A 23,194-nucleotide genomic window follows, 5' to 3' on the forward strand; every position below is an offset into this window, starting at 1 on the left:
AAGACGCAAGCAACGCAGCGTGTCGTGAAAGGGGGAGGGCCTTCGGCGGACTGTTTTTATTTATTTCTTTGTTTCATGAGCATAAAACAGCTACAATGGTGGGTAATTGGAACAAGCGGGGATGCTAGGATGAGCGGGTGACGTTTCCAGTTCCAGTTACCAGAGCGATATCAACAGAGAATCAACAGGGGGAGGATGAAGCGGCGCAATGCGGACTGCAGCAAACTCCGACGGCCGTTAAAACGGAACCGAATCACCGAGGGTATATATAGCAGGTACAAAAAAAAAAAAAAAAAAAAAAAAGGGGGGCTGGAGGGGACCTTATTGTATAACAATGGCGTCGCTCTGTATGTGTCAGGACGCGACTGACAGCCTGTGGTGCGTTCGTGTTTCAATGTGAACTGAATGGACGTGAATGGCCCCCCCCCCCCCACCACAGTATCAGGCCCGGCTTAACGGTTTTATAAGCTGGCGTGTAAGACACGGCGTAAGCCTTAAAAAAAAAAAAAAAAATTCTGATCAAATTTGAATTAGTGCTTGAATAACTCCACGAGCGCCATTATTAATAAATGACACCCCGAGGAAATGTGCCCGGTTAAAATGGGGGGAAGAAAACGCTGTGGAACTTTGTGAGAGAAGCTGTAATGACGGAGGCGCTCGTTTTGAAATCACATGTGCTTTGTCTGGCAGAAAGAGGGGGGGGGGGGGGAGGCTTCATTTAAATGTATGAATGAAACAATGTCTTATTTACAGCCGGTTTAATTTAACTTGTTGCAACGCAAACAGCCGGCCGGCCCCTTTTGGTTGATTGGTAGCAATCCACACGAAATGGAAAGCAGCTGTGCCGGGCAGCATGTCCAGACATGACCCCCCCCATTTATTATACATGGAGAGCTTAAACCACACAGTGGGGTTTCAGCCAGCTTCTTCAGGGCCTATCCTGTGTTTTGGCTGCGTTCAAATTGAGAAATGACTTTACATTTGCTTTGGGAGTGTAGATGTTTCAACACAGATCAGTAGTGAAATGTATAAATATGTTTTTTTTTCAGATGATTATTATTATTATTTTCATCCAACCATCTTGAGTGTTTGCTGGTGCTCCTGGAACTGTTACAAACAGAAAAGTTGGTGCGTCTTATCGGACGCAGCGGACACAAAACGAGGCATTCAAATCCTCTTAAGAATAAACCTGGAAATTGTGACATGCCTGTGTATCAAAGCCCTTTGAAATAGAGGCCAGTGCCGTCAGAAGTCACCTGATACATAAATAGGTACAAAAAGTTTGAATGAATTTTAAATATTCGCTCTCATACACTTCAACATTCAGGCCTTAAAATATTCCCACATGAAATGATGCTTAAATTTCACATTCTCACAACTCTATTATTTATACGTCATTAACAACAACAATTGCAATTTTGTGACTTTGACCTACATGTACTATTCAGCATACTTTAAAATCTGTTTTTTTTTTGTTCTTGTTTTTTTTAACTGATTTTATATTTGTACTTTGAGCTCATCATTTAATTCATTCTGTATATTTACCCAACACACTGGTCTGAAAAACACTTTTTGGTTGTTCTTTTCATTTCCTTTTGCTCTTTAATTATAATTTCCCTTCTCTCAGTTGCAGAACATTGTTGAATACTCCATATCAAATAGTCATAAAAAACCCCCGTTGTCCTTCACACCACAAACGTGTCGCCTTACTTGCAAAATGCTGTATACTACAGAAAACTTAACGGCGCTCCTCACCATGATTACATCTTCCCCGCTGTAAAACACAGTGGTGGGAGAATCATGCTGTCAGTTTTCTTTTTTTAATTGTTTTGTAACACAGACAAGAAAACTGAAAAAACATTTAGAGGGTCCAAAAGACTTGAGACTGACCAGAGGTTGATCCTCCAGCAGGGCAACAACACTGAACATGCATAAATTAGATTGACCCAGTCAAAGGCCAGACCTAAACCCAGGTTTTAATATGTTAAACTTGACTTAAAATATATACATGTCTTCAGTCATTCTCCATCAACAGTTTGAATCTCTAGTCTCTAGAACTGGAAAGAACTCAAACTATAATTGCAATATCTCACAAAGTATTGATTGCCGGTATAGAAAGTCACACACCACAATTAATAGATTTTTATTTTGTTTAATTTCCCTTTCTCTTTACAATTATCCTTTATGGTCTGTTTATTTAATTTGTTTAGTTAATTAATAACAGTAACAATGTACAAAAAAGCTTTAATAAAAGGTGTTTTGCACCATATCTAGCTTATGCTAGTTTCCATCTGTAGTCCCTGAGCAGGTGAGCCAATGAAGCTGTCTAATATCATTAAAAAAATACATTGAAGGTCTACAAATACCCGAATTATAATCACTGTACAAAGTGATTAAAATTACAACAATATAAATGGTAAGTAGTTGGCGTTGGTTTACTGACTAGAGTCAAGCTAAATACCTTTGTATAAGGTTAGCTAGTGTGGAAAAGTTCAAGCGGAACAAATAATCGTTACTAGACTCCTTATCCGTAAGACGCCTCCTTACCTCCCCTTTAACTCGTTGCCTCCTTCTCACAGCACATTCCTGTACCTGAAGTTCCTGGTGGTGTGGGTGTTGGTTCTGCTGGCTGACTTTGTGCTGGAGTTCAGGTTCGAGTACCTGTGGCCTTTCTGGCTTTTCATCCGAAGCGTCTACGATTCTTTCAGATATCAGGGTCTGGTAAGTGCCTGTCTGTGTTCCCTCTGTGCACAGAGTTCCTACAGGAAGTATGGAATATGGTCAAGTATCGTGCAGGTCAGAATATTTGTGGAAGAATATGTGAATTAGTAGCTGCCTTTCCATTGACCATAAGATTGCATATACTGGAATTACAAAAATGTAATGGAAACACGGCGATTTTAAAATGTTCGATTAAAAACCTTTTGTGCTAGGATGAGGTGGTTTTTCAGCTGTCTCAAAATTGGTGTATTTCACAAAACTACAATGGAAACACTTTTTTCACAATCACACGGGTCGAGATCAACAACCGGCCGTTACTACTGGCAGAAAAGATAAAGACGACAAGAAGTGGAAGAAGGACAATTATGTGGCATGCTTTTCAATAACTTCTCACATGTGATTTTAATTTAGGGGAAACAACTGCAAAATTGTTTCAACATTAAAAAAATAGCTAATCAACATTAGCGGAATATCGACAAAGTTTGCTTGTAGTGGAAACACAGCTCGTGTTCCATCCATTCATCCCCTCACAGTTTGGTTTTTGTAGGTATGTAAAACTTTGCCAACGTAGAAATACCTGAAGTAAAGTCTTAGTCATGTTTGGTATCAATTGACTTGGAAAATGTAGTAGCATCTAATTTTGTATCCTCCCCCTCTCCATTTAGGCATTCTCTGTTTTCTTCGTCTGTGTGGCATTTACGTCGGACATCATATGCCTCCTCTTCATCCCCGTCCAGTGGTTGTTTTTTGCAGCCAGCACCTACGTGTGGGTGCAGTATGTGTGGCACACAGGTTAGCCAAAAAAATTTTCAGTTGGTTTCAACGTTTTCTTGTCTGGGAAGTGGCCGCTTTAACGTCGCTCTTTTTCATCCAGAGAGAGGAGTCTGTCTACCCACCGTTTCGCTCTGGATTCTGTTTGTGTACATCGAAGCTGCCATACGGTTCAAAGACCTGAAGAATTTCCACGTAGATCTCTGTCGACCCTTCGCCGCCCACTGGTAAGCATCGTTCAGTCAAAGGAGTTTCCTTAAGCACACATTGCCGCGTAAAAGTATTCCCTTCCCTTGCTTTGGTGTCTGTGGAACCAAAAGGCAGTCTCGTTATTATTCCTCCTAGTATCGGCTATCCAGTGGTGACCCTGGGCTTCGGCTTCAAGAGCTACGTCAGCTATAAGATGCGCCTGAGGAAACAGAAGGAGGTGCAGAAGGAAAACGAGTTCTACATGCAGCTCCTACAGCAGGCTCTACCGCCGGAGCAACAGATGCTGCAGAGGCAGGAGCGGGAAGCAGAAGAAGGTTAGTCTCCACTGCCTTGCAGGAATGAAAACAACAGGATTTTCTGCAACGGAATGATCTACTAAAGAACAAATTAATGTTCGTAAAAATGGCCATTTAAACCTGCTCACCATGTTCAAGGATTATAGGGAGGAAAAATAGTTTTAAGCATTACTATTTCACCCGTTTCATTACTTTCTACGAAGGATTCTCTGAATATTTACAGTGTCCTCATTCTCTTTGGTGACCATCATTTTTGCTTGATGTGGATTGAAATTCATCAAGAGAACAACACTGAGCCCCACTGGTCCTTTGTCCCGTGTAAATGCTCCCATGAAAGACGATGATGTGTTCCAGACAGTGGAGTCTGGTCGTCTTCCAGGTTGCCTGTGACGGAAACCGCGTCACTGTAAACGGTTTTGAATGGTCTGACATGACACTTGGGTGCCTCTCTCCTTTCTTAATATGCCAGGAACTGATTGGCATTCATCATTCAGTTTGGCAGGACACTGCACCCGAAGGACGTCCGCTTGTATGCGTTTCTGTGACTCTTCCCGTCTCTGTATATCTGTTGGCCGAGTGGCGACTTCTGTCTGACAACTTCCTGTTTAAAGCCTCGCAGTGTCGTGGATCTAGTGGTCAGCTGTTGGGCATCGTATTGGTCTCATAATGTGAACGGAGGACTGCATAATTGTTTTTCCACGAGGAAATGTTCAACTATGAATCTAACGCCTGTTGTGAAGTTTGCAGTTAAGGTCCTTGCTAGAGAAGAGCAAGCTGTGCAAAAAGTACTGAAACACCCAACAACTGGACATGTACCTTCAAAAATTTAGACAAGGTTACATTAAGTTCACTGGTATCAGAGAGAGGTTTAATCAGATAAAATGCACTGGTCACACCTGTGTTTGTGTACCCTTTGAGTTTTCCAGACTAGGCCTCCTAGTGTTGATTGGGCTTGTGTTGCTTGGAAAATATCAAATTTATTGTCTCAACCTCCTTGTCGGCATCTTATTTTACCTCGTGTGTGTTTCTGACGTTGCAAACTATTTTTGTTCCTAAGCTATGACACTGCGCAAGAATGCCAGACTCTTCCTGTTGTCGCCTGCTTTGCCCAGCTGGTGACCCAAAAACCCAAGAGATCCTATTCACTATGGCGGAAGCAGACATTGGCTTATCGAAACGCAAAAAGTGGCACATTAAAAAACTGCATCAGGGTGTCCGCATCCTTAAAAACTATCTAAAACCAAGGCTTTTAACTCTGTTGGCTTGATCAGAAGTCTTAAATTTTGTCTTAATATGACTATTCTGTTTGTTTTGTTTGTTTGTTTTTCTCTCTGGACTTTTCTGCCTGGCAAAAGTTTGAGTAGCATTCAGACGTCTTAATTGTGTTCTACAACGTGACATGATTGTGGCTACAGCTAACATACCTTTGCCAGCTAGCTTTTTACTTATTTTTATTTTTTTGCATTTTTCATGGGTAGAGGCAAATTTATGACATTTTTTACATTTCTGTGGAGATATAGGTCTTGAATTCCATTTATAAAGGTCTTAAAAAGTCTTCATTTTGAGCTGGAGAAACCAGCAGAAACCTCGACCTTTTTTAATTTTCAGTAAGCTTACTTGCTGATCATTTTTCGTTTTGCTGTGTGAATAAAGATGAGAACAACAATGGCTAACATTGTTATTCAAAACATAATTATGTAGAGTTAGTTTTCAAGTTTTCCTGTTCATTTGGCTATTTAATGACTAAACTTTAGGTTGATTTTGTTATCCAATACTTTCTTCCCTTTAGCAGAAATGCTAAGCAAAGGAAGCTAGGACCTTTCTTTTAATATCTGCTTGTATCAACCAATCAAGGTCATGATTTAGCTGTTGTTTGTGGCCAAATATGTTTCAAGTTGTCCGCCAGTTAAATCTCCTTAGTGGTGTTTATGTCTATCCTGTTAACTCACCATGTGCTCGTTCTCACCCAGCTGCCTTAGCCAAGGGGATCTCCGAGGTAGAACCCACAGTCATTACCCAAAACGGAGCACCGCCCGGGAAGAAAAGCTCCTCGATCACATTACCAGAGCTGGAGTACCGCGAGAAAGGGAAGGACTGTACGGCGAAAGAGCGAGAGGGCAAAAAACAGAACACGGTGGGAATCAATAACAACAGTATTATACACTCACTGGACTCCAAACTGCAGGAGGCAGAATTTATCGAGAACTACGTCGGGACAAAGAGACTGAACAACGACCTGGCGGGGGAGAACGGGCTCGCCGACGGGAACGCTCACATGTCAGCGAAAGAGGAAACGGGGGGGACGGGGAAGAACTACAAAAACGCCGGCACCAACTCTTCCCCGCGGAACCACAGCTCCACGAACGGCAGCCTACCGTCAGGCTCCTCGGCCGGCAAGAACGAGAAGAAGCAGAAGGGGTCAGGGAAAGGCCAGAGGGACCCGGTGGAGAACTGCATCCCTAATAACCAGCTGGGGAAGCCGGACACTCTAGTCCGGTAAGACTTACTCTCACCATGTTAAAGCGAATTCACTCTCATATTCTCCACTTAAATAACCGAGCCAGTGCCGGAGTTTGTGGGATGAAAACTTGTTCGTTAATAAAGTTCTGTGTTCTCCAAGTCTGGAGCAGGACGTGAAGCGCCTGAAGGCAGACCTGCAGGCCAACCGGCAGCTGGAGTCAGAGCTGCGCAGCCAGCTCTCCTCGCTGAGCAGCCAGGACCGCAGCCTCCGCTCCGAACTGGGCCAGCTGCGACAGGACAACGAGCTGCTGCAGAACAAGTGAGGAGGAAGAACTTCATCCACAAAAGTCACTATTTGTGCCCTCACCAGGCTTCGTATTGTTAATTTGTCTTAATTTTTAAAAAATGATTGCCTGTTTTAAAAACTTTACAGTTAGTATGGAGGTATTAGTCTTCCAAAAATGCGTAACTATGAAGTATTTTCAAATTTCCTGTAAACTTCAAACATGGCGGCCGGCTGGATGACTGCACTCGCACCGCAAGCACCAGGCTCAGCACGTTTTCTGGAGGAAACCCTGATATCATTTATTGTGATAAATTTCTTATTAGACTTTAAATTTGTTGTTGTCTCAATAAATTTCAATTAATGATGTTTAAAATCTCCTAAAATAGACACAAATCACACTTATGTGACTGGTGTGCTGAAGACGTACAAATGGTAACATGTAAGACCAATTTGTATTTGTGTGTCATGCAATCACAGCCATACTGTTACCTAAAAATGAGTAATAAATACTTCTTATTGTCACTTCTATCATTATCACAACAGTACAACAAAATATTGTGATGAAAGTTGAAGTCCATATCGCCCAAAGGTGTAAATAAAAAATAATAATAAAAAAAAGAAACAAAACTGACCATTTTAGCCTCCACAGTGTTTGGACTCATCACCCTAAAAACACCATCCCCATTTCAAAACCGCTGTACTTCACAACTATATACTGCTTTGCGACAGTCCATCACTTCTAATTTTAACATTTGACTGAGGTTTGAAATCTAAAAAGATATAAATAAATCAATAAGGTCGGGTAATTTTATTTACACAGCAACAAGGCAGTTCAAAGTGCTTTACAGGAATTAGAAGGAAGTACAAACGAAAGACAAAGAGGTAAAAGTATAGAACGACATATTGGTTCCACATGTTCAACAAGAATAGGAATAAGTATTCTGTAATTTATAAACTAGTACGGGTTTCTCTGGATTCTTGATCTGATCAAATTTGATGTCGGTTCTCTGCGTTTGATTCTATGAAGTAGATGGCGCTTTCTAAGTTTGTTCTAGATTTGTAATCTAGCAGCAGGTTCTCTAGGTCTTGCTTCGAAATTAAGTTAATGCTAAACGCTGATGTAAGGTAATGAGCAGCTTCTCTAGATAAACTTAAAAAATAAATAGAGTTACTGTGACTTTATTCTTGTAATTCCATTTCCAGAATAATGTCATATTTGGAGAAGTCGTATTTGGAGAATAGTCGTAATGATCTGAGAATCTGGTAAAATGTTGACTGTGTTTTTGCAATAGTATGAGCTTTTGGACCTTCATGATGATGATGAGTAGTATACAAAATATTGTAATTCTACAACCTTATTCTTGTAATTCAATGACTTAATTTGAGAAATTTTATTATTATTATTTTTGTTGTTGTTATGTGGCCCTAACTCTCCATAATTGTAATTTGACAAAATGTGAAACATTTCAGGAAGTGTGAAGCACCACAAGGCACTGTAAGTTAGAAACGATGCACAGGCTGACGATGCCTCCCTGCCCTCTAGGCTCCACAGTGCCGTCCAGGCCAAGCAGAAGGACAAGCAGACCATATCCCAGCTGGAGAAGAGGCTGAAGGCCGAGCAGGAGGCCCGAGCTGCGGCTGAGAAACAGCTGGCCGAGGAGAGAAAGAGGAAGAAGATGGAGGAGGCCACCGCGGCCAGAGCTGTCGCTTTAGCTGCCGCTACCAGGTGCCTCTTTTTGTTTCTTTTGGTCACAAAACGGCTGTTTCAGACCTATAAAATGACGTTGTCCTCATCTGTCCGCCAGGGTGGAGTCCACCGATTCTCTCCGAGGACGCATCAGAGAGCTGGAGACGGAATGCAAGAAGCTCAGCATGGACATGAAGCTCAAGGAGGAGCAGATTAGGGATCTGGAGGGAAAGTGTCAGGTGGGACTGTTTACTGTCAAAATACGTCTATATCTCTCATCAGAGGCTTTTGTTTTGTAAATCAGAACTGTAAAATGTGCACAGTGAACATCACCTTCATATCCAATTTCCTGTCGCACTCCAGGAGCTGCGCAAGTACAAGGAGAACGAGAAGGACACGGAGGTGCTGATGTCTGCGCTGTCCGCTATGCAGGAGAAGACCCAGCATCTGGAGAACAGCCTCAGCGCCGAGACCCGCATCAAACTGGACCTGTTCTCCGCTCTGGGAGATGCCAAGAGGCAGCTGGAGATAGCACAAGGTATCCCAACAAATAAATGAAGAAAACGTGTACTTTTAGTCATGATGTTGACTAACAGTAGCCCACAACTGAACAATGAGCACAACTGAACAAATTTATAAGATTAAATGACTTAACTTCCAACTAATCATGATTATTCGATAAATTTAAATAATTGTCAGCTAATTTAACAATCGATTAATCATTAGCTGAAGGCCACTTGCTGAAAAAACAGCATAGGAGAAGTAGTTAAGTTAAAACTTAAGGATACCCAGTGGCGTACTCTGCTGGACAGCAGCCAAACTACAACACAGAACAGAAGATCTAAGCGGACGACATTAGTTAATCAATTGGAACTAATTTAATCTAGTAAGCCTTTAATTCCTTTTATAATGACTTTGTTTTCCATAGAAAAACAGCTGTGAACAACTTTATCTGTTTCCTGCTACACAGGCCAGATCCACCAGAGGGAGCAGGAGATCATGGAGCTGAAGCAGAAGATAGCAGAGGTCATGGCTGTGATGCCCAGCCTGTCCTACTCGTCAGACGGCAGCAACCTGAGCCCAGTCACCCCGCACTACTCCTCCAAGTTCATGGACAATAGTCCCTCCTCCCTGGACCCCAATGCCTCAGTCTACCAGCCAATGAAAAAGTGACTCTCTTCTTTTTTCTTTTTTTTTTTTTCGTCAGACAGAACGTTTCCCTTTTTTCTCATTTTACCGTCTCTACTGGTTTGGGTTCTTTTAAAGTTTACTAGCCTTTACCAGCGCCCCCGTCCCCCGAAACCCTCTTGACAAGATTTTGCACTTAGCACACGCTGACACACGAAGTCCCTCCATTTTCTTCTAAAAGGGTTTCTCTACTTTGTTCAAAGGAGGGTTCGGTTTTATTACGAGAACTCTTATTTCGAAGGGGTTGCGTACAATTTGTCAGCCAAATGTCTACAGGTGAGCCATCACACATCGCTTCATGTCAGTTCCCCTTTCCAGCGTGACCACTTTTCTTCACGACCGAGTGTCTAATTGATCAAACTCAAACTCCTTTTGGGTTTTCAAACGATGGCTTAAAAGAGACGAAAGGGATGGTTTTTAGTTCGGTTCGTCCGAGACTCTCCTGTAAAGAAAAGCAAAGTAAAGTAAAAGCCCTGCGAGAGATACATGAATGTAAAACAGTTCATGTTTGGATATATCTGCGTTTAATTTAGATCCGTGATTGTTTTGTGATGTTTCGGTTCAGTTCGACAATGTGCGTATATCTGGAACCGTGCTATTGAATTCTGTCGCTCTCAAGATACGGTTTTGTCTCCTTCATACTGGAACATTGGCTTCTCCAGGACAATCAGCAAGTGGAAGAATTCGACGTAGCTAGCGCCGCCCCCTCGGAAGACAACTGCTCAATTAGGCCTAGGCACTGCCAAAAACGTTGACATTACAATTTTCCTCGCCTCGCCACGAACACCGTTCCCTCTTACTTCTGGACCAAATTAGGACACATTAGGCCATGTCGCTCACCAGATTCAATGATGTCGAGGTAACTGCTCGGTTACCATAATTTGCAAACGTAACAGTGCCTTGCGGAAACCACTTGCTTAGCAATCCTGGGATATTAGCATCTCACTTCGAAGTCACACTTCTCTCTCTCTCTGACTCCCGACATGTCTAGATTTTATTTGAGTGCTTAAAAAAAGAGCATTTTCAAGAAGTCAGTATTCAAAGGAAGAAAAAGAAAACGTATGATCATTGCAGCTCAATGGCAGCAGTTTAGCAGACTTAAAGGGAAAAAAAAAAAACACTGGACGTGGGCTTAATATGCCAAACGCCAACCCAAACTGATTGTCTCTTATCATGCCCTCAAGCCGGCATCTTGTTTACAACAATGTACATTGAACTTACTGGGGAATGTTTTTTTTTGTTGTTGTTTTGTTTTTTTCTTTTTGCTTATTTAATTTCCGTTCTTAAGTGCCAAGTGTTGATGTTCGGTTCCCATCCGTACTTTGATTGATGTAGCTAGCATAATGTTGGCAGCAGCGTGCTGTTCTTTTTTTATGTCATTGGAACATATTTGGATGGTGTTGTGTTTACATGGTTCTGGGCTGATCACAGCGAAGCAGCAGGTGGTCAGTTGGACACATTGTGTTAATTCACATTTTATTGATTTTTTTTTTTTTTTAGATTTTTTTTTCTTTTATGACAGGCACTTGTTTTGATATTTCCCATCATACACTGTTTTCTTTTCTGTATTTTTCTTATGATTTTTTTTAATTGTTATTTTTAGACCAGGAAGAATTCTGTGAATATTTTTGTGTAAAAGGGAAAAAGGTTACTACCCCTGAACCATTTTGACCATCCTGTGTTGTCATGTCGCCTATGTTAAAACTGCAAAAAAAAGAAAAAAAAAAAAAGAAAGAAAAATAGTATCATTTGTGGATCGCTCTTGCATTGTAACTTAAGTTCTCAAGTTGCTTTTACAAGTTTGTGTGGAAGGAAGTGAAAAGGTTTAAAAAAAGAAAAAAAAGTGCTTTGTTTTATCTTTTTATTGTTCTGCCAGGTTTTATTTTATTCACTCAAAGTAACGGTGGCTGTGTCACGGTTCACTTTGAGCCTCACCATTAAAGAAAGTCTTGCTGGTGGCGTTGCAAAATGCGGAGTTCTGTTTCCCCTTTTGTGTTGACGTTCTAATACTAACCACTAGAGGGTGACACTGAGTTTTACATCGCGTGTTAACACCGAGTTTTACTCGACAGCTAAATAACTGTCAGGTTGAGAAAGAATTAGAAAATGTGACTTAAATATTAATATTGTCTAAACCACTTTTATGAGAAGAGAGGGGGGAAATAGTCATAATAGACTGCAACAACTTTAAAATTCATTTAATCAGTTGCTCATTTGATGTATTATTTGAAATTGCATGATAATTTTTTTTAGGAATTTAGTTAAGTAGCATATGATGAATAATTTAATGAGCAGCGGCGCTTTTATACCTCCATTTAAAACGTATGTGCTTCTTGAGTTCTCAATGGTTACTGGCAAATGAAACAACATGGCTCGGTATGCAATATAAATGTTTCACCTTTAAAATACCAGCTGTCCAGATCTTAACCTCACTCAGGCTCTTTGATTTCTCGAGCTAAATTGCAGAAGTAATGAAGAGGAAGCAAGCAATGTAAATATTGACTCGTTGTACAAAAGTGATGCATTTGCTAAAATAGTGAACTCATTAAATGTTTTGAGCGTCTATCAGCACTAAAATAGGTCAACACTTAAAATGTAAGTTGAGTCGTGGCACAAATTTTAGTTTTGAGCTTCTCGGTAACTAAGCTTTAATAATTTTTTAATTTATTATTCTTAAATGTCGCCTCCCAAAAACGCATTCCTTAGCTTACGCGTATTTTAGGGAAAAATCTGAAAACTTTCGTTATCAAAATGCAACGCGGCCTTCAGGTGTTGTTTGAAAATATCTATTTCGCTGCCGGTGGCTGGCAACCACCTTATCTTTTTTTTTTTTTTTTTTTTTTTGCTTCTAAAATACGCTTGTCTGCAGCTACTCCAACCAATGAAATATGAAAAATGTCGACAGTTATTTGAAACTATATAATTTCAAGTCGGTATTTTACATTTTTCGCGCTGTCCTGAGAGTAAGATAAGCGTAATCTCCGACTGCACTCGAAAGCACCACCTGTCCATCTCTCCCTCTCCCCCCGCCCCTCATCTCCAGTCAGCGCAACAACGTTTTCCCTGGACTCCTCGCGGCAGCAAAAAAACCCAAAAACTTTCACCGACTCTCCGCACTTCAGAGGACCGACATGGATGCGCTCAGGTCGGCTGGAAGAGCCATTATCCGGAGCCCGAGCAAGGCGAAGCAGTCGTGGACCTCCGGCAGACACAGAAGTAAGACAGACTCCCGTAAAAGTGTCTGAAAGCAGAAACGGAGACGGAATGCTAAAATAGTTCACTATTTACCATGGCAACGTCAACGTTTACTCACTGGCGCACTTTATTGATCCTCTGAGGTCACAAACGGTCAGTTTAGTATTTAGGCCGTTCTTGTCACTTAAAAAAGTAATGCGGTTTTTCTGTTGTTTTTTTTTAAAGTAACGTGACTTAAGTAGACTATTGTTAAAGATAAACATGACATTTCTATTTTAAGCAACTTCACTGCGAAAGTATTTTTTTGTTTGGTTTTGCGATAAACCAATCGGAAGTGGATAGAATACGCGGTTCGAATCAAATAAATAATCGAATAAATCTCCCCCTTTTTTCTGTGGTAGCCTTAAATTGCCTGACTAGCTAATAGAATCCACCTCTGTGTGATTTAATTCCAGTACAAACCAGATGTTTTATGAAGTCTCCATGAGAAACCAAGCAGAGACGTTTTGCCTCGTTTTAAGACTAAAATAGATTTTTTTTTTTTACTTCAAAATGCAAAATGACATTTCACATCACCGTGGTGATAAATGGCAGTGACAACATCGTGTTTTGGGAATACTTTTTTTAATTTTTTTCAGCACAGACAGAGAAACCTCCAATCACTTTCCCTTCATTTCACAGTTTTGTGTTCACCCGTCATATAAAATGCCAATTAAAAAAAACAACCTTTTAGTTCGTATTTAACATGCAAAACACATTAGTTTAGAATCGTTTTTTTTTTTTTTTTTTTTTTTTTTAGTAATGGGATTTTTGGATTTTCTCACCAAAAGTTTCTCAAGGCTTTTGTGATGTGGCCTGGATACAATGACTCTTTATCGCCTTGTTGATTTCCTCACAGCGGCAGCATTTGGGGAATTGTTGATAATCTCATTCCTTAGAACGATCTTATTCTTTCCACCTCAGTACCCTGACCTATGACCCTGTCCATTTACAGTGCCTAAAAACAGTATTCATCACCGCCCCGTTGGATGTTTTACGCTTTTTACTCCAAATCAATCGTAACAAACAAAATGTTGCTTTTTTTTTTTTGACAAAATCAACAAATGTTTAAAGTGAAAACTGATTTCTACAAAATAATGACAACTATATATTGTCATCATTAGTTTGCAACCTTGCCACAACGGAGCATCTACTAATGCTAATAGACTAAAACTGACTTAAAAGGGGTGAATATTTATGTAATCGTTTTATGTTTTATTTTGATTTTATTCTCATGATAGTTAAAAGTTTTTTTGTTTTGTCAAAGTTTAATTTTGTTTCTCTTGATTGCTTTGTAAAAACAGCACTTGGCTCGATTTCAGGCTGAGCTGGTTTAAAAACCAGGAAAACAAATCTCTACAAACAATAATAATTAGAGCAGATGGTACAACTATGTAGTATTAGGTCAAGTGACAGTGTCTTAAATTTATTATTTTTTTATATCAAAGTAAACATAAATATGTACATCAGCTGACGTGCTGATCTAACAGCAGTTAGATGAAGCGCTCCGTTAGGTTATAATTTAACTCTGACCATTTGAAAAGGAGTCAGATTTCTGTGAATGAGCTCGTTTGTTTGCCTTTTTAGCTATAAAAGAACTTCTTACCCCTTCAGGCACTGATTACCCACGGAATTAGCAGGTTCATGGAAATGCAGGCGCTGACCTACTTGTAGGAAAAATGGAGTATTGTAGTGCAGACTAACAGGTGCTCCACTGACTGCGGGGCAGGCATTCCTTACTGGCGCTGATCCATATCATCCAGCCAAACTTCCAGGTCTTACTGTGACTTGTCTGGATCGGCTTTCCAGTTTCCCAGAGAAAGATTTCAGTGGCAGCTTGTCTTCCACCTTCTGCTTTGTGGAGACACCTGCCAAACTGAACAAGTCATCCCGACTCTCTCATCAGTCACAGTTGGCTGTGGTCCTCACGTCATTCAGGAATGATCTGGAATCTTGACTTGAATATCTATAGAAAGCATACAGAATGCAAAGTCACACAGGCCACAGAGGTTGTAGAGGATGTTAGACAAGTTCTCCAAATAACTTGGAGGCTTTCTTCCAGTAATCGGATTCACAAATGTCAGAGCTGGGTTTCTACGCTCTGAGTGAAAAAGAGACCTGGAAGCGTTGTCTTTTTGTTGTTGTTTTCTATGCATTTGTCAGATGTGTCCAAAGTCCCTTTCAGATCATCTGTTTACATGATCTACATGGGTCATTACATTCAATAAATAATATTTCTGTAATCCGCCTACCTCGTGATCACTACAAACTGCAAAGGGTTAAAATATTAATGTGAAATGAGTGTGAAGTAGCGATTTAAAGCAAATATTTTATTTGATTTACTTTGTCAAAAATCAGTGAAGACAGAATTAGAGCTCTCAACAACTGCCTGGATCAATTCTCAGGTGACAAACAGACCACAGTTTGTAAAACTGAAGGACTGCGTGTCTCACCAGGTGGTGGGTAGCACAGGAGCACCACAGGGCACTGTACTCGCACCGTTGCTTTTTATGTTGAACACTTCCGACTTCTGTCATTTGTAGAAATCTTCAAATGACTTTGCAGTTGTTGGGTGTATCTAAGATGGTTAAGAAGCTCAGGACAGAGACTGGTGGACCGCTTTGTGGGATGGTGTAGAAACTATTATCTTGAATTTGAACAAAATAAAGGAGATGATTGCAGATTTCAGGGGAAATGGGGTTAGCTCAAATCTTATTTCCATCAAAAGAGAAGAAGTGAGTGTGGTTGAGGAACATGAATACCTTGGCGTCCGACTGGAGAAGAGATGTAATCGTGAGGACATCTACAACAAAGGACAGGGCATGCTGTACTTCTTTGAGCCAAGGCAAAGAAGGTTGGTTCTGTTCTGAGGATGATGTGGAACTTTTGGAGATGATGGTGCAAATACAGGGTCTTCATCAAAACCTTGGTGAAAACACAAAGGACTAACTCTATGTAATCGCTGCCACCACAAACAATAAGCACTGGAACCCTTTGATTTTAAAGGGCTGGAAAGAAAGCTAAACTTTTATTAAGACAACCAGTGTGATTAGTAACACATGCGATCACCCAGAGATGCGAGAGGACTGAGTTACATTCAACTGCTCTTGCTCTTGCCAACTCGTTTAGGTTTTTGTCAGAAATCACACAGAGTTGTCCGGAAGATGTCAAATATTAGATTTAAAGTGTTTTGTGAAAGTGGCTACAGTTAAGAAAGAAGTGAGATGGCAGCAGGCGACTGGCTTTCCACCAAGCCCCTTCAATGCCTTCCCAAAAACAAAGACCAGGAGAGGTCCGAAGTTGTAGAACCCCCATTGGTGGTCTCCTTGGTGATGCAGTGTTGAGCGTAGACACACACAGGAGCCGGAAAGTGTGTGCCCCGTCGATCGGAACTTATTGGATCAGCAACATTGTTGTCATAGTGTTGAACAGAGACCCTCCATCCAGCTGAACACTGGATGTTGTTCAGAATACCTTTCTGTTCACTCCAGATTCCACTTAACATCTGATCAAATCGTTGGCCACGAACAACTTGGATTGAATTCCTCTTATGTTTTGATGTAAAGTGATAACTTTGTGAGAAAATTAAAAAAGAGACTTTTGTCTCAGCAACAAGTCAGGATTCTAATGTTGGAGGCAGAAAGGTTGGTGTTGATGACTTAACATTGGAGTTTTTCTTCTTGGGGGAAAATATTATCAACTCTTCTTGTTTCAGACGTTCACCTTTTATTAACAATACATACCATGGAAAAGTTTTAAACCACTGCTAAGTAAATTTTTTTTCACCTGAATGAGTATAGTGTACTCCAGGTATTCTTCATCTCTCCTCTTCTCTCTCTGGAGGTCTTTTTGTGTTATTCTGTGGACCTTTGCCTGCTTTTCTAACATTCTGTACCCAATCATGGCCGCATTTGTTATGCTAAAGAAGGTGGAGAACTAAAAAAAAAAAAAAAAAATTGGTGTTTGGTCTGAACAGATGAGTGAACCATTTATGGCATTCATGTCTCAAAGGAACAGACAAGATCAGCAAAAACCTAACACGAAACCCGAAAAATTACTCATCCATTAACTGATTTAACAGCTTGTTGGTGTTCAATATATTTTTTCATTGGTCAAACTTGGTTACGTGGCTGTATGAAGACACAATACTGGTTTGTCCCTTGAGTTTCGGAGTCTCTTTATGCCTGTATGATTCAAACGACAGGGTAAAGAGGCAAATAACAAAAAAAACATTCTTCCAAAATTGGCGAATCACCAAACAGAACGTAAATAGCAAAGTATGTAGACTTAAAGAAAGTTTGAAAGACTTACGAGATACTGAGAAACCTGATCAAGAGCAGTTTGAAAGGTTAAAGTAAGATGTTTTAAGAGAGTTGATCGTTTATCTAGTACCCCAAAAAAGTAATCTGTCGCTCTTCGACCATCAAACTGAAGAAGTTTGTCTTTAAACTAGTCTATTTACAATTGTTTATACATGTTTAAGGTTCTAGTATCAAATCTTTGGGTTCCTTCCTTTAAAAAATTTAACAATTAAAATTTAACACACTATCTTCTTTCATAAGGTAGCAGAGCTAAACAGAAAGTTCTCTTTGGTTCTCATATTAAATAAAAATAATTAAAAAAAAAAGAGTTCAGTTTGTGGAAACTTGATCTAACCGATTCAATGAAATGTTACAAGACATACTGGAAGGTGCAACACTAAGAAAGACTAAATTTGAGATCAGAAAAGCTGGTAAATCTAATGGAGTTATCATCATGGATTTGGCTTGAACAACATATTTCAAAAGAATAAACATTACTATTTAAACACAGTAGATGAGGCGGTCTTGAAGTTATAGTGGGGATTACTTTTATTAACGGTAAGGGTTCACCATGTGAACACAGCTGTCTTTCCTCTCCTCACACGTAGTTCTCGCAGCTGAACCCAGAGTCTTCCACATTCTCAGGCTGAGCGGTGCCTGGTACCTGCTCTGTTGGTGTGCTGTAGAGGTCTCCCGAAAAACTGTAAAAGCTGGTTCTTGGAAATCAAACAGTGGCTCCTGTGAGGGAGGAAAAATAACATCTGTAATTACTTGCAAGGTATTCCCCCTTGGAGACAGAAAAATGAGAGATAAGGTTAAAAAAACGGTGTTAAGCTCCGTTTGAAAGCATGTTGACTCTGTGACTCGGGGCATTGATCAGTCGGCTTGTCACTTTAAGCCGGGGTTTAGTGGAACATATCTGGTTATGGACTCTTGCTACAAATCTTGAGTTAAAACATGACTGCACAAATGTGTGGTATTCCCTGAATCTCGCAGGAGATAAAAAAAATCTTTGGGAGGATGAATTTTCAGGTAAGGATCTCATCTTCACTAACACCGCGCACCCTTTCCCCCACTTCGCCGACTGCGAGAAAGTCTCTGTAAACAGACACACGGGGTCAGGGCCGCCAGGCACCACGCACAACCTGATAAGAAACCACATGAAGGCACATACTGTCCTTTTAGCCTATCCGATTTTAATTTCATAACTACCAAACACCCCTTTTTTTTTTTTACCGGTCATGTCAGGGCATCATGTGCCGCAGTGGTTAGAGCAGATGTACTGAGTTCAACTCCTGTCCTCAGTTACTTTGCCCCATTTGTGTCATATTGCTGTCAAATAAAAGCCAATGGTGCCAAAAAAAAAAAGAAATAAAAAATGTCATGCTCTCAGGGAAAAAAGACAATTTCCTTGTATCACAGCATGTCAAAGTCCAGGTTACCAATGCAAGTTGTCAGTTGTTTTTTTGTTTTTTCTGTAGATGAAGTATTTACTTTGCATCGACCTTTGGCACAGATACTGTTTTCGACTTGATGTTTACATTTCCTCCGACATGAAGCTCCTTATAGAAAAACAGTATTTTTATACAGTAACATAAAGTGAGATTATTCTAAAAACTGTACTTTGGTTCGACAATTCAAGATAATAAAAATAAAAACATTTTGTTGTAGAGCTTCCAGAAAACTGGACAGATACACGGGAGACCATTTTAGAGGGGATGACCTTTAACCTCCGGCACCTAGGCATGACACTTGTGGATCAACCCAAGGGAGAGGAACTGTCGGCAGCTGCTGTGAAGAGGATCATTGCTACGGTCGGTGTAAAAGAGCTTTTCTTTTTAGGGGATTTAAAATCTCTTCTTGCTCATCATTGCGTAGGCGTTTGTTTGATAGAAATTGTTGGTGTTATAATATTCACACCGTGCAACAGGATATCTATGAATGATAATGTACTTTATTGAACGGTTATGTTAGAAGTTCAAAGAAAAATAGATTACAATTTTCTTATCCAATCAACAGGTTTCTGGCCCTGTCACATAAAACACAATGCAAACACACAGTCAGACCTAAGGGCAGTTTAGTGAGTCCAGTTTTTAGATTAAAATATCCATCCATTTTCTAAAACCCCAAACTCCATGCAGAAAGACCCCGGGCTAGAAATCGAACCCAGGACGTTTTTGCTGCAAGGCAACAGTGCTACCAACTGCGCCACTGTGTGCCCCATTGAAATATGTATTTTCTTAAAAAAAAAAACAACAACAATTTGGAACAATAAAATGCATTAAAATCATTGCGGACTTAGTTCAGACTAGCTCAGTGATGTATCAGTGAATCGGTTGGCCTCAGCTGGATAGATGCTTAATGTTTGTTTCCAAAATACTGAAGTTTCCAAAATACCAAAGCTTTTCTTATCTTCATTTTCCTCTGGACAATCAAAGTTGACAACAAATAGATGCAAGATGGTCATGCGAGGTTGTAGAAACACCATTTGCTTGCTGATTTGCAGCAGAAATAAGATGGGTGATTTCAGTGTGTCAACGGTCCTACAGTTGTGCTATTAGTGCAAGTAATTGCATTTTCAGTACTAATAATAACCCCTTTATTGATACTTTATGTGACAGAGGAAATGAGAGTCCCAATAAAGTTAATTGAAGTGGTTGCAGTGTGATAAAGTGAATAAATCCCGAAATAAAACCCAGTTTACCCAGTGAAGATTGGATCCCACTACTGTACATAAAATTCTCAATGCCATTAAAATCAAAAATTTATGTTTGTGCTGCACAGACTAAAGCCAGTGGGAAGAAGCCCCAGAAGGTTAGCCTGAAGGTTTCCCCTCAAGGGATCGCGGTGCTGGACAGGTCTACCAATAAACTCTTGGAAAGCGTCTCTATTTACAGGTGTGACAAACGAAGCAGCGATGGAGGGCAGGTTCAGAAAGTCTATTAGACCTAAACCATCCATTCCTCTTGGCCTGCAGGATATCCTACTGTACGGTGGACAAGCAGCATGACAAAGTGTTTGCTTACATCGCTCAGAACACCCTCAATGGGACCCTGGAGTGTCACGCTTACCTCTGCTCCAAGAGGAAAGTGGTAGGTTCTGTGTTTCTGTTTTCATTTCACTCTTTTACGGCTCCTGTAATAAATTCTAAAGTGAATTTTGCAACATAAAAAAAAGTGCATAAAAAGAGAAAAGGGTACCAAATATACGGACACTGTTCTCAGATTAAACTTTTCCTTTGACTTCTTGTATGAAAGGAAAGCTGACTATGTATCAGATGCAGTGTGTTTGGAAAGCATTAACACCACTTCACTTTTTTCCCATTTTGTTGTGTCATAGCCTCATTCCAAATTGCATAGATTTTTTTTTTTATTGAAAATACAAAACTAAGAAGTCATATTTATATTGATGAACTTTATGTTGATAAACTTCAGCATGAATTCAAGCTAACACCTCTCCCATCCCTTATATTTGGTTCAGTGTGTACTTCTGGTTCTTTTCCCCTCTTCAGTTAAGTAAATCAAGGTTCTCCAATCTGTTGATTTCACTGAATAAAATATGAGCTGTCATATTCTGTTAGTATTTCCTGTCACAGGGCGTCATTAGCTCTGCTCTTCTCTTGTGTTTATTTCAGGCGCAGGCCGTAGCCCTGACCGTCGCCCAGGCCTTCACAGTAGCCTTTGAGCTCTGGCAGGTGGCAAAGGAAGGTGGGGCCAACTTTCTTCTGTCTTTTCCCCTAAATGCACCTTGAGGCTGTTGGCGGCTGTTGGTCTGGATGGTTTTTATGGGAGGTGTTTTGTTTGTTGCAGAGAAAGGTGTGAGAGTTAAGTCTGGTTCTGCGGGAGAGGGCAGCAGCAGTTCCCACTCAGAAAGGTCCAACAGTCTGGGGAGTCTGAAAGGAACAGGTGAGAAAGAGTACTGGGACATATTCTCAATGAAGTCAAATCTTCTGTCACTCTTATTTTAAATGTTAGAGCATCCGGAAATAAATTGTACACTATACACAGTATAGGAACAGTGTTGCACATTGATTAAGGTATAAAACCAAGTAGCTTTAGTTTTCTGCCTGGTGACTTAGAAGAATCCATTGATGCCAATGTTTCGGTTTTCATGCAAACAAATATTTTAGTTCTAATAATAGCATTTCTTAATCAAGTGCTACGCTATGCATTAGCTCTGTCTGCAGTGATGAAGATTCTTTGTATGAAGTGGATTTATTTTCTAAATAATTCAGTTAAAAATTATTTGACCATGCAGGGGCACTCTTAGGGGCACAGTCACCCAACAGCCAAATGTGATTTTTCACAGCAGTCTAAACAGCCCTATTCAATCAGTTACTACAAAATTACGTGATTTTAAATTATTTACAGTCTGAACAGACATGTCAAATTGAGCATCAACACCTGCTGAGTTAGCATGGTATAAGGCTGCACAGACAGAACAGCTAGTCCAGTCATTGGGTATTAAAAACATATCCTACTCTGTCCTGATAGATTTGCCTTAAATTTTACACCAAACAGACAAAACACAAAACAGTCATGAGGCATTTTAAACAACAGATGTTAAAACATTTGAATACATGAAAACAGTCTCTTATTTTTCCTTCGTTCAGATGCAGCCACAGAAATCCTTTTGGACTTGGAGGGTGGTGTGAAGGTTTTGGTGGAGAGTAGTGGGAATACAGGCGGCGATCAGCTGGATAACCACAGGCCCTCGGAGACCAACAACAGTCCTGCCTCGGTACGATATTCTCTGACTTGTTTCTGTTTCACAGACAGTTATCAAATATTTTCTGTTTTTAAGCTTGAGAAAATGTGAGGTTTCTGCTTATATTCCTGCAATAGAAACTGTAAAAAACAACAAACTGGGCATAATCTTTCGTGGCTCATTGTTAATATCCTTTTTTAAATTTCTTCCAGGAAATGGAAGACAGTTTGGATGAAGCCTTTTCCAGGTGGGATATAAGCTTTGAGCATTTTTATTCATCCATATTTAAACCGTGTTGATTCCTGTTGCAAATTCAGCCTGTCAAATCAGGGTTTCTGTTCATCTTGCTTGGCATTACGGTGCCACCCACTGGTGATTTCTATGCACTGCAGCCTCCAAATCTGTGATTTCCCTACAAATTGGGAACAAAACTGGTTATTTTGCTCAATCTGCTGTGTGTTTGTGTCTCCAGCTGTGCTCTGGATAGCTATGGTTCATTTCCAGGTAAAGTTAAGCGTCACAGTCAACCATGAGTAGTTTTAATCACTAACCTAACCGGATTCTGTTTCATTTAATCACTACCAAAGCCAATAAAACTGTTTATAGGTCAGTAATGTGTGTCAGTAGCATCTGTAATTTTTTATTGCATCTCTGGGTAAATTGTCCACATACTTCAAACAAGACGGACCCTTTTAAGTCTTTATCACATTGTGTCACATTAGGACCAAAATATTTGACATAAATTGAGGCTTTTGTTTGATATATCAACACAAATTATCTCATAAATGTGGAATGAAAAAAAGTATTAACTTTTCAAATAAAAAATCTTACAAGTGTGGTGTGCTTTCACTATGATACGCCTAAATAACATACAGTTCTGCCATCAGAACTCACCTAGTAATACCACACAAAATCCTGCTGCAGTTTGTGGTTTTAACACTAACTGCATATCGCACGGTCACTGTGTGAATCGACTCAAGAAGCAGGAACTTTATTGTTCAACACCTCCTGTGTTTTGAGTGCCTGTTCCAGAAGTGGAGTAGTGAGAAATAATTTTACACCAGGGTTCAGGCGACCTGAATGTCTCCCATGATTTGTAACTTTATTATTCTGCACAGTAAATGGATGTCTGCAGCCAATCCAGGTCTCCCAAATCAGAACAAATAATGTGGAAACACAAAGGAGACCTAATTTTCTCATCAATTTGAGCGTCTCTATCCTCCCATTCATGGCAAATCACAAAATGTTCCTGGAAAAAATATGACTCACCTCCCCGGCCTATTCATCAAATGGCCTTGTGCACCAAAAATAACCAATTGACATCATTCTAACC

The 23,194-nt window shown here is 40.2% G+C and overlaps 3 protein-coding genes across 3 annotated transcripts in view; 2 read left to right on the forward strand and 1 right to left on the reverse strand.

Moving 5' to 3' along the window:
• The first annotated feature begins 27 nt into the window (after positions 1–27).
• Positions 28–11,588, forward strand: maco1a (macoilin 1a). The gene is made up of 11 exons (XM_055055903.1): positions 28–275; positions 2,580–2,721; positions 3,387–3,513; positions 3,596–3,719; positions 3,838–4,016; positions 5,969–6,494; positions 6,619–6,777; positions 8,288–8,470; positions 8,550–8,670; positions 8,795–8,969; positions 9,402–11,588. Exons 1-11 carry the CDS (start codon positions 196–198, stop codon positions 9,602–9,604), a joined length of 2,019 nt encoding a protein of 672 aa, XP_054911878.1. The 5' UTR covers positions 28–195; the 3' UTR covers positions 9,605–11,588.
• Positions 11,589–12,633: 1,045 nt separating this feature from the next.
• Positions 12,634–23,194, forward strand: part of ldlrap1a (low density lipoprotein receptor adaptor protein 1a) — a 29,060-nt gene continuing 18,499 nt past the window's right edge. Inside the window, exons 1-8 of the mRNA XM_055055910.1 lie at positions 12,634–12,835; positions 18,826–18,968; positions 19,939–20,051; positions 20,132–20,246; positions 20,789–20,861; positions 20,964–21,059; positions 21,767–21,894; positions 22,074–22,108. Of these exons, the coding sequence (XP_054911885.1) occupies positions 12,751–12,835; positions 18,826–18,968; positions 19,939–20,051; positions 20,132–20,246; positions 20,789–20,861; positions 20,964–21,059; positions 21,767–21,894; positions 22,074–22,108 (788 nt within the window). The 5' untranslated portion in view covers positions 12,634–12,750. The remainder of the gene's footprint in view (positions 12,836–18,825; positions 18,969–19,938; positions 20,052–20,131; positions 20,247–20,788; positions 20,862–20,963; positions 21,060–21,766; positions 21,895–22,073; positions 22,109–23,194) is intronic.
• The window catches only part of fndc5b (fibronectin type III domain containing 5b), a 49,207-nt gene continuing 43,756 nt past the window's right edge, over positions 17,744–23,194 (reverse strand). Inside the window, exon 7 of the mRNA XM_055055912.1 lies at positions 17,744–17,892. The gene's annotated coding sequence lies outside the window, so the exon portion shown is untranslated. The remainder of the gene's footprint in view (positions 17,893–23,194) is intronic.

The sequence above is a fragment of the Poeciliopsis prolifica genome, unplaced genomic scaffold, assembly GCF_027474105.1.
Source record: "Poeciliopsis prolifica strain line A6 unplaced genomic scaffold, Auburn_PproV2 SCAFFOLD043, whole genome shotgun sequence".
In the NCBI taxonomy this organism is placed as follows: Eukaryota; Metazoa; Chordata; class Actinopteri; order Cyprinodontiformes; family Poeciliidae; genus Poeciliopsis; species Poeciliopsis prolifica.